This window comes from Orussus abietinus, unplaced genomic scaffold, assembly GCF_000612105.2.
Source record: "Orussus abietinus isolate OABI.00-Male unplaced genomic scaffold, Oabi_2.0 scaffold84, whole genome shotgun sequence".
Classification (NCBI taxonomy): domain Eukaryota; kingdom Metazoa; phylum Arthropoda; class Insecta; order Hymenoptera; family Orussidae; genus Orussus; species Orussus abietinus.
Genome location: NW_019394591.1, coordinates 88,616 through 99,481, shown reverse-complemented (window position 1 = coordinate 99,481; position 10,866 = coordinate 88,616). Strand labels below are relative to the sequence as shown.

The 10,866-nt window shown below is 36.8% G+C and overlaps 1 protein-coding gene and 1 non-coding gene across 2 annotated transcripts; one reads left to right on the top strand and one right to left on the bottom strand.

Moving 5' to 3' along the window:
* Positions 1 to 691: 691 nt before the first annotated feature.
* Positions 692 to 8,396, bottom strand: LOC105703962 (D-arabinitol dehydrogenase 1-like). The gene is made up of 6 exons (XM_023432792.1): positions 8,153 to 8,396; positions 7,976 to 7,988; positions 5,832 to 6,069; positions 4,312 to 4,493; positions 3,711 to 3,915; positions 692 to 3,291 (listed from the first exon to the last, which is right to left on the bottom strand). Exons 1-5 carry the CDS (start codon positions 8,323 to 8,325, stop codon positions 3,712 to 3,714), a joined length of 810 nt encoding a protein of 269 aa, XP_023288560.1. The 5' UTR covers positions 8,326 to 8,396; the 3' UTR covers positions 692 to 3,291; position 3,711.
* A 1,124-nt stretch (positions 8,397 to 9,520) lies between these two features.
* Trnav-aac lies at positions 9,521 to 9,593 on the top strand. The gene has a single exon. It is a non-coding gene; the product is annotated as a tRNA-Val (tRNA).
* The last annotated feature ends 1,273 nt before the right edge of the window (positions 9,594 to 10,866 follow it).

The following is a 10,866-nucleotide window of genomic DNA, read 5'->3' as shown; positions in this document are numbered from 1 at the left end:
TTGGATGAAATGATTAATTTACGATACAAAAGTGGTTAAAATGAATGCTATGGTTTTTTCGGTATTTCTTTTTGAAGTTTGAATTCCGTCAAATTGACGGGTCCCGTAAACCTAGTGTTAAATCGAAAACGCTCATTTCTTTCTAGAGTTTACTCTTCTAATAATGCTCTTGTAGTAAGAACGCTGGAGGGACTTCGTTTCAGGATTATACCGTTAGATTCGTTATGTTCCAAATGATTTTGCCAATGTTAACGTTATTTAGTAATCTCGACGTTATCGAGATCGTTTTACATTTGTTGAATAGGGAGAAATTATTTTTCTACCGTTCCGTCCGTTACTTTGACTTTCGTAATTTTAACACCGATATGGGAAAAAAAAAAGAGATGTTTTAAATAGTTTTTACATCAACGGTAGCGTATTAAGTTAATTGCAGTACCTTTAACATTTATAACACGAGATAAGGCATAAGAGAATGAACATTTTTAGATCCACAGTAGGGATTGATATTTGTTAAGTTGATATAACGTTACTCGTCATTTATCAACGACGCGCATTAGAATAGTTCATTTAATTATCTTTTCCAATCAATTCAATTGGATGAATTGCTACTTGTAATGCAAACGGTTAAACCTGGTTTTTTTATCGGGTCACGATTTTGTTCCGGTTCGCGTAAATTAAACATTTGTCAATGTTCGCCGGCAACTTGCTCGTGAAATAGTTTATATTTTTCATTAACGTGCATATCGAATGCAGTTTTATAATGTTTTTAAAAAGTTACGCTGCTTGAACTTACAAGTGTATTTTATATGACAATTGAGCCGTTTATTTTGAAAGTAATCCAAGATCATTTGTATTTAAATTGAGATATTTAAGAGTTTGCGTATCTATGAAATTAAAAATATAGGAAAAGGATACCAATGCGTCACCCTGTTTCGGTGTATCTAAGAGTTAAATTTACAATTCCTATTAAAATAATAGCAATTATTAAGTAAACAATATGTCTTTTCTTCCCAGAAATGGAGTTAAGCCACTTTGAAAATTAACAACTGGATTTGTTGTAAAATTTGAAAGACCCCAAGTCCATTCGACGTCATTTAAAATGCTTCAAGTTGAGGAAATAATTCTCAATTCATTTTATATTTCTTTCCAACACTTGAAGAAGACAATTTATGCAATTGAGGAAATCTAACCATATAAATTACAAAACAATTTACTGCTCATCTACATGTTGTGTATGTGAAAGGGATTTGAAAAAGTCTTGGTGCTCCGGTAGTATATACCGTAGTAAGTCAATCGTGTCCTTGTAATTCGTCTTATGTTTTCATAAAGTGGTGTCGGTGTAATATTTTCGAATTCTCTTGGTGGGAATAAATCCAGGATTTTAAACTCTGCCCTCTCATCCATTGAAATCGTTGATATATCTTGTAGAAAATTTGATATGGCTCATCTTTCAAAAGACTAAATTAAACGGTCATTCTTCCCCGTGGGTGTAATAATTTCTATAATTTAATATTTCAACGTACCGACTATTCAACTAAAGCCAACTGTCCAAAAAGTGACGTTAACTTTTTCAATTCTTCCCTGACTTCGGACATTTGAAAATCCACACTTTCGGACGTTATCAATAATGGATTGGACTTGGGCCACTTTCAAAGTAATGTTTTTAATTATTGAAATAACTGCGAAAATGTATGCGTTCAAAATTACTTAACCGTAAAATGTTTATGACGGTTAACTTGTAGTTGTACGCGTTACTACAGTCAAGAGAAAATAATTGACAAATGGACTTGGGCCGCTTTCAAAATGAACGGCTCGATTATAAGTTGAAAGAATAATTTTTAGTGACGGGTGTTCGGACTTGTGCGATTTCAATGGAAGTTAATTAACAATGACATATCGGCCCTAATATCGTTATCATCGATACGTTACATTTAAGTAATAAAGTTTACGTAGAAGACGGTTATTCGTCGGTTATAGAGTTTTGGTGCGATTCGTAATAACTACTTCGTGGTAGCATTCGAAAAATTCACTCGTATAATATTACTATCGGTTTTATATCATTTCATTAGCATAGTAGCGAACAATTCACCAATACTCGGGGATAAGAATTTAGAACGCACCCTGTAGCGTTTTGGTTGCAACGATCAACCACCTTGTTCCGCAGTTAGGGTAACAATTGTACATTGTAATCGAATTAAGGTGTACGTATCTCTAATTAGGATATTTCTACGTATTTCGTTAGGCGCATATTCACGGATACGGTTGTATCGGAGCGAGACGTCCAAGTTCAATTACAAAATAAGCAGCTGATTAGAATCTCAAGTATTTAAGGTTTTCTACGACTCTTTTTTTACGACGTCGCAATTTTGTATTTACTGAACGTCACTGACATTTTAATCATGGATTTTCATCGTGGATTTTAATAAAGGAGAAAGCCGCCACCAATTTCTATTACGTCTCGTTCCTTTTTATTCCATTACCCCTTGGAAATCGTACCGTGGAGGGAAAACTATGTGATTGTCGTGAAATATTCAGTACTTCGTGGTATTGATCATTTTGCATTAAGGACCAACATCTGGTAATATTTTCCGTTGGCTTCAATTTTAAGACACGTCAAATTATAAATAATCTATTCGCGGCGATTAGAAAGAATCGACCCGCTTTACTTGTGATAACGATTCTACTTTCTGTCAAGTTGGTAGTGGTAATACTTGAGTATTCCTAGCGCTTCGCATTCTATTCCAGGCTAAACAAATGAATTCGAAAGGAAACCTCGAATTTTAATTCCTGATACTTCCGGTTTATGAAAATTATTGAAATATTTTTTCTCTCTTTAAAAGTCTACTCAAAAATTCGCGCTACAATTTTTCTCCAGTTTCAAATCTTATTTTTCATAATATGCTGGTAGCATATTATATAAGGCAGATTCGCAATAGTTACGTATTGAATTATAAATACGTATTTGGCCTACGATTAATAGAAGTTCAAAAAAGTCTACAGGGCGGTGGACTCGATTTACATAGCGCTGTCCTTATCGAAAATAGAGTCACTATTTCTTTTCTACCGTGTACTGTGTATCTGTAAGAATTAATGTAAAAATAGCCATTCAGGTGCGTCGGTTAGAGGAACGTCAATTAAAGAGTTTCCCCTTAAGGTGAAGTGAAACACGTCGAGGAACTTGATCGACGTCGATAAAGAAGATTTTCTAAATGCCTACGTTGCCGACGTTCGTTTTTATATCGACTGCTGTGTCGAATTATATTGTGCATTGTACCAAATGGCATATTCCACCTGTCGTTTTGGTACAATAATTATAAAGAAATCGAAGTAAAACTCCAGAAATCCTTTACATACCGAAAAGTCAAAGTATTTATAAAACTTTTCTCCAAATTGGGTGCACCGAATTATCTGAAACTTTAACACGTGATTATGGAGGCTCTAAGGAATAACGCGCTGCTCGTGAAATTTCTTTTTTCAATAAAAATTTGGTACTTATCTCGGACAAGAACCAAAGAAAGATTTTTTTTCATGAAAATTGAAAGAATGATTTTTTCTTTCTTGAAAAATGAAATTTTACGGGTAGCGCGTTCTTTTTTGGAGCCTCCATAATCACGTGTTAAAGTTTTAGATAATTTGGTGCACCCAGTTTAGAGAAAAGTTTTATAAATATTTTGACTTTTCGGTATGTATATATCACACTTTCATATCACCTTAAAGTTTGAACACAGCTTTGTTGATCTCGCCTTTCGTTAGGGCCGCTAATGCTTCCTGATAACGAGACAATTCGTAAACCTTAATTCCTAATTTCTCGTATTGTAAGTATTTCTCGGACATCGCCTGAACCAACGACAATCCTTTGGGAAACGTGAAAGGATTGATATTTACACCCACAACGGTTAGCTCCTTCATGTAGATCTGAAAAGAGAGTATTATTTCAATTATTTTCATTGTAATTCAATTAAGGTGATGTGAAAGTGGCTTCGAGGAAGTTCCTTCATGAAACTTTTCTCTGAACTGGGTTTACCGATCCGTTTTAAACTTTACAAGGTGATTATGGTGATTGTAGGGAAGGTCCTAAAACTCATGAAATTTCACTTTCTTTAAAAACCTGTTCATAGGTATTTTTAAAATTCGTTATAAAAATGAAATTTCAGGAGGGCTAGGACTTTCCTTGTAGCCTCCACATTTACTTTGTTATGTTTGAAAGGATTCAGCCCACCCAGTTCGGAGACAAGTTTCATGAACGATTAACTCTGCAGATACCACTTTCACATCCCGTAATCGGCTGATCTTTTGAATTTGATGACTAACTTCGAACGGTTCGATCGACATCTTTGCTTTTGGATTGGCGACCCCGAAAACGCACAACTTTCCACCACGTCCCAATAAATGGACTGCCGCTTCCATCGCTGGACCAGACCCACTACAGTCTATCGCTAGATCAAATTCCCTTCCAGATAATTCAGAAGAACTCAGTGCTTCGTAATCCACCCCTGCAAAATATTAAAAGGTAGTATTTCATTACTGACGTAATTACGAGTTTTGTGCGTTACACGTTCCACGTTATGGAGATTAGAACGAATCAAAATATTCTCAAAATCAAAATAAATTAAGGTGAAGTGAAACACGTCGAGGAACTTGATCGACGTCGGTAAAGAAGATTTTTCTGAATACCTACGTTGCCGATGTTGGTTTTTATATTGACAGCTGTGTCGAATTATATTGGGTATTGTACTAAATGGCATACTCCACCTGTCGTTTTCATACAACAATTATACAAAATTGGAGGTAAAACTTCAAAAATCCTCTGGATTCCTGCTTTCTAGGGGCCTAATTGACTGCAGAGGGACCCTCTGCGCCATCTGTGATTTCCAGGTGAATTAAATTTTCACTCCGAGACCTTGTATTCCCATCGTTTTAGCATAGAAGCGTATAAAACACTTTTTTTGCCTTCATCCCGTTCAAATGCGAGTTTACCGATTACCAGAGTGTTCGAAATTGTCGTAAAATTGTCCTGACCCTTTCGTTTCTCCTATCAGAGCCTTCGATAATTGTATATTGATAGAAGTATGAGAGCTCGACGCCATTTTGGTTCTGGTCTGGGCTAAGTTAAACAATTTTTTCCAAAAATCCAAATTTTGAATGTGTCGGGGCAATTCTTAACCCTTTGCGGTCGTATGTCTACTCTCAGTTACCAAAATGCTCTTGATCTTGGGAAAATGCAACCGCAAAGGGTTAAATGATTACCAGTCATTTGTCAAAGTTTCCGACAGTTTGGTCCAATACCTTTAAAAAAAAGTGTCTTATTTGAATGGACTGGTTTCAAGAGACTTTCACTTCACCTTAACGGCGTTCACCACTAAAGTGAGGACGATGCCTTCCACCGCTAGATGGCAGTAGCATCGAATTTGGTGGGAGGTAACCAAAACGTACTTTCTCGCTCGGATGAGGGAGACGCGACGCATAATGGGCGGTGTTTAGCAACGGGCGTAAAATGTGTACGTATTTTGCACGTATAGAACTCACGCAACGGCTAGACGTGCGTTTATTTGGAAGCGATTTTTGATCAAGCACCTCCTTCCTAGTTAAAAAAAGCATAGAAATTATGTCGTTGCACTTTTTTATATGAAAATGACCACTTATCGAAAATCGCTCCCATATAAACACAGGTCAACATTTCATCTTCGATATGAGCACTCGTTAAGCTCGATCGGTTTAGAAATACGTTCGGAATCGTTGTCCCCGTGAGGCCCTGCAAAATCGCTGGAGTGGTGAGCGCCCTTAAAATATGTAAAGATTCGTAGAATAAGTTCAAAGGGCGACATCGTTACCGAGTTTTTTAACCGTTTCTCTTCTTTTGGCCTGAGGCTCGCTTATCGTTACCGTCTTCCTGAGGCCTCGCAGGTGCAGAAGAGCTGCCCACAGTAAGCCGATTATGCCAGCGCCGATCACCAGGACCCTCGTACCAACGTCCACGGGATTTATTCTGTCCCAGCCATGGGCTAAACAAGATATCGGCTCGGTAAGAGCCGCTTGAGCTAAGTCCAGCCCTTCGGGTATCAGGTGCACCTGGAAGAATTACGCGCCCCTTAAGGTGATATGAAAGTGTGATATATGCGTCCAACCAAAGAGTCGAAACATTTATAAAACTTTTCTCCAAACTGGGTACACCGAATTATCTGAAACTTTTACACGTGATTACGGAGGCGACAAGGAAGAACGCGCCACTCATGAAATTTCAATTTTCGTAATATAAAATCTCTTTTTGGTTCTTGTCCGAGATAAATGCACAATTGTATTCGAAAAATGAAATTTCACGAGCAGTGCGTTCTTCCTTAGAGCCTCCATAATCACGTGTTAAGGTTTCAGATAATTCAGTGCGGCCAGTTTGAAGAATAGTTTTATAAATATGCTGACTTTTTGGTACGTATATCACCTTAAGGTGATATGAAAGTGTGATATACCTTATACCACCTTAAGATGATATGAAAGTGTGATGTATATCCGAGAGATCAAAACGTTGGGGAAAGTATTCTCTGAATTGGGTGTACCGAATCGTTTCAAATTTTACCACATGACTATGGAGGCCCTTAAGGAGGTATTATCGTTTAGAAACTTCAAAAATACGATTTTTCTTTTTGCATTTTCTTATAGTTTGGGGTTCTGAGAATGTGTCTCGAAAATATTAATTTGAAATTCGTAGAACTCCCATAGGTACAGAGGCTTAAGGTGAAGTGAAACACGTCGAGGAACTTGATCAATGTCGATAAAGAAGATTTTTCTAAATGCCTACGTTGCCGACGTTCGTTTTTATATTGACAGCTGTGTCGAATTACATTGAATATTGTACTAAATGACATACTCCACCTGTCGTTTTCGTAAAATAAATATCAAGAAATAGAAGTAAAACTCCAGAGATCCTCTGGATTCATGCCTTCTGGGGCCCTAATTGACTGCGGAGGGACCCCCTGCGCCATCTGTGATTTCCAGGTCAATTAAATTTTCACTCCGAGACCTCGTATTACCATCGTTTTAGCAAAGAAGCGCATACAACACTTTTTTGCCCTTATCCTGTTCAAATGCGAGTTTATCGATTACCAGAGTGTTCTAAATTGTCGTAAAATTGTCCTGACCCTTTCGATTCTCATATCAGAGCCTTCGATAATTGTATATCGATCGAAATATGAGAGCTCGACGCCATTTTGGTTCAGGTCTGGACTGAGTTAAAAAATGTTGTTAAAAAATCGAAATTTTGAATGCGGGACAACTCTTAGATGATCAGGAGTGATGTAACAAAGTTTCGGACAGTTTGATCTAACACCCTTAAAAAATAGTGTTGTATTCGAATCGATTGATATGAAGGGGGTTTCACTTCACCTTAAAAGTCCAGCAACGCGTTCGCGTTTTCGCACCGAAGGAAACAGTGTCGAGGGTTTGACGAGTCGCGGGGATGCAGAAGGGACTCGCTCGGCCCGGTGACCCAGTTCGCCCCACGAGGGTGAATGAACAGTTCCGAACGGTATGACGTCATTCTTGACCTGGTTTCCGGTTCCCGGCAGCGCTGAGCTTCATCCCTGGAGCTCCGTTGACCCTACTTGTCTCGTGAATCGAAGGACGCTCGCTCATTCGGGCCCGCCATCTGGCGGACATGAATGAATTTTTCTCCTAGACTCCGCAAGCTGCGCCGCTCCGTGCCTGGGCGGTTAAGATGAAGTGAAACTCCCCTCAAATCGGTCGATTCGAATTAAACACTTTTATTTAGAGGTATTGGACCAAACTGTCCGAAACTTTGACGCATCACTCCTGATCATCTAAGAATTGTCCTGACGCATTCAAAATTTGGATTTTCCTCCAACCTCGTATACTAAAAGTGCATGAATTTTATGAATATTATTAAAAGATATTTCATTTAAATGTGCGCAATTTTTTACGATCAAACTACATTTTAATAAGTCTGTGGAAGCTGAATATAAACTATCAACGTCAAACTATTNATAACAAATTTACGTAAAGCACTATTGAAATCATTAATATAAAAATTTCGGATTTAAAGCATTGACAGAAACACAGAAGAACTCTCGCCAATGGTGCAACAAAGTTTATGAATGATGAACAATCGGTAAATCACTGTTTATGTGTCTATATGGCAAACTATAAATTTATGACGAAGGAAAGGAAAAAACGTACTTCGATAACGTGAAGATCCGTTCCACAAATTCCCGCGTAGGCTACTTTAATTAGAACTTCATTCTTCGCTGGTTTCGGAATTTGGCTCTTCTTCAAAGACAGCGTTTTAGTCGACGGATCGAAACTCAAACTTTCCATCGTAACTTTCCACGATGTTTTTCCGAGTTGTTTAGTCGGCGTACTGCGATAACTTCACCGTCTTCGAGATGCTTATAAGGCTTTCGACGATGTACACAGTATCAGTGAGAAGTTACGAGCGATTACACCAAACAGTTCTTTCACAATGTCATAGTTCACGTAATCGGGTGACATGCTCGTTATCTTTGGAAGAATATCTTCCTAAGATGATACGAAAGGCGCATACAAATTTAATTCAGGTCGATAAATTAAGGTGAAGTGAAACACGTCGAGGAACTTGATCAACGTCGATAAAGCAGGAGTGATGCGTCAAAGTTTCGGACAGTTTGGTNATAAAACAAAAAGTTGAGAAATGCGATGAAGTAATGTAGATTCTTTTTTAAAATTCCTATTATAATATAACTTCAAATATATAATGTAGAATACATAAATATAATAATATATTATTACTTTATTTTAAATAGACATACGTGCACCAATACTTTACATTTATATTCCTTGAGTAAGTACTTGAATTTTTGTAAATGTAGGTACTTATGTTTCAATATTTTATCTCGCCAAATGTTGACACTAATTTAAAAATGGAATACTGAAACATGAACCTTATGTATTTTTATTTGCGTGGCAAAAAATATCATTCAGATATATACATGACATGCTACTTCTTAAGTGTGAGAAGTATCAATTCCATGTTCATACAATATTTCGTTAAATATATTTCAAATATAAAAAACTGACCAAAACTGCATTCATCCTATGTTCAAAAAATGTACATAGCACGTACATCCATATCCTATTAATATTGAAATATTTTCAAGGAATATTCTATGAACCTCTATGCTACGTGTTTGTGCTGTCTGGGTATTTTGTCTATGAATGAACATTGCAGCTTAGAATGACAATTTTGCCCTACTTTCCCTTACTCATTAGAAAAATTATCTCGAAGTAATTTGACAAAATATCTGGCTTAACCTTTCAACATGTTCTCCCTGTATTTAGATTTCTGTTTATTTATTAGTTTTAAAAATTAAGATCGAATACGCATTTAGAACTTTCAATGTGGTCATAAAACTCCATATTGAATTAATTTTATGTCCAAGAAATGTCCCAGAAACAATTACATATAAAATAACGAATTATAAATGTAGGGAAAATATCACTATTCTCTCTTCTGCTTGTGAAGTCTCTCAAGAGTGTTTCCGTGGTGTAGTGGTTATCACATCCGCCTAACACGCGGAAGGTCCCCGGTTCGATCCCGGGCGGAAACATGTTTTTTTATTACTATTTTAGTACTGTAAGCTCTTGTACAGAATTATTATACAAATCTTTGTTCATTAATATACACGAAAGTGGCAAAATAATCGACTTATTGAAAAGTGCGTGCTTCCCTAGTAACACAAAATATTTATCTTATANTACAATAGACATAGATATTAATATATATCCTTTAGATAGTTTTTTAGGTGGATGCTAGACGATACACATTTGCTATACTTATAGACCTAATTTAGACGATTGGTTTACGTATATTCGTATTACGTATATTACGGCGGTTAAGGTGAAGTGAAACTCCCATCAAATCAGTCGTTTCGAATTAAACACTTTTATTTAGGGGTATTAGACCAAACTGTCCGAAATTTTGACACATCACTCCTGATCATCTAAGAATTGTCCTGACACATTCAAAATTTGAATTTTTCAAAAAAATTTTTTAACTCAGTCCAGACCAGAACCAAAATGGCGTCGAGCTCTCATATTTCGATCGATATACAATTATCGAAGGCTCCGATATGAGAATCGAAAGGGTCAGGACAATTTTACGACAATTTAGAACACTCTGGTAATCGATAAACTCGCATTTGAACGGGATAAAGGCAAAAAAAGTGTTGTATGCGCTTCTGTGCCAAAACGATTGTAATACGGGGTCTCGGAGTGAAAATTTAGTTGGTACGGAAATCACAGATGGCGCAGGGGATCCCTCTACAGTCAATTAGAGCCTCAGAAATCATGAATCGAGGGGATTTCTAGAGTTTTACTTCGATATCTTTATAATTATTGTACCAAAACAACAGGTGGAATATGCCATTTGGTACAATACCCAATATAATTCGACACAGCTGTCAATATAAAAACGCACATGATTCGCTTCACCTTAAGGTGAAGTGAAACTCCCCTCAAATCACTTGATTCGAATTAAACACTTTTATTTAGGGGTATTGGGCCAAACTGTTGTTTCTAGCCTTATGTCTAGAAATCATAGTTAGGGTCTAAAACTACCCTCAAGTGGTCCGTTTTGCATTGCTTCTAACATTTGGTCCTTTCAACCTCACTTTAGTTTCCACGCGTGTCGCGGTTAATATTTTTATAATAAGTTTAAAGTTTGTAGCTTACCGTTTAAATTTTCAATGAAATTTTCTAACGTGAAATAGGTTTCGGTAGAAAATTGATCTAATTTACTGAAAAATAAATCATTTTAATGGGGTATGAGTTTATGAATGATACGAACGACTTTCAAGGTGGTACGATATTCGTTAAATATGT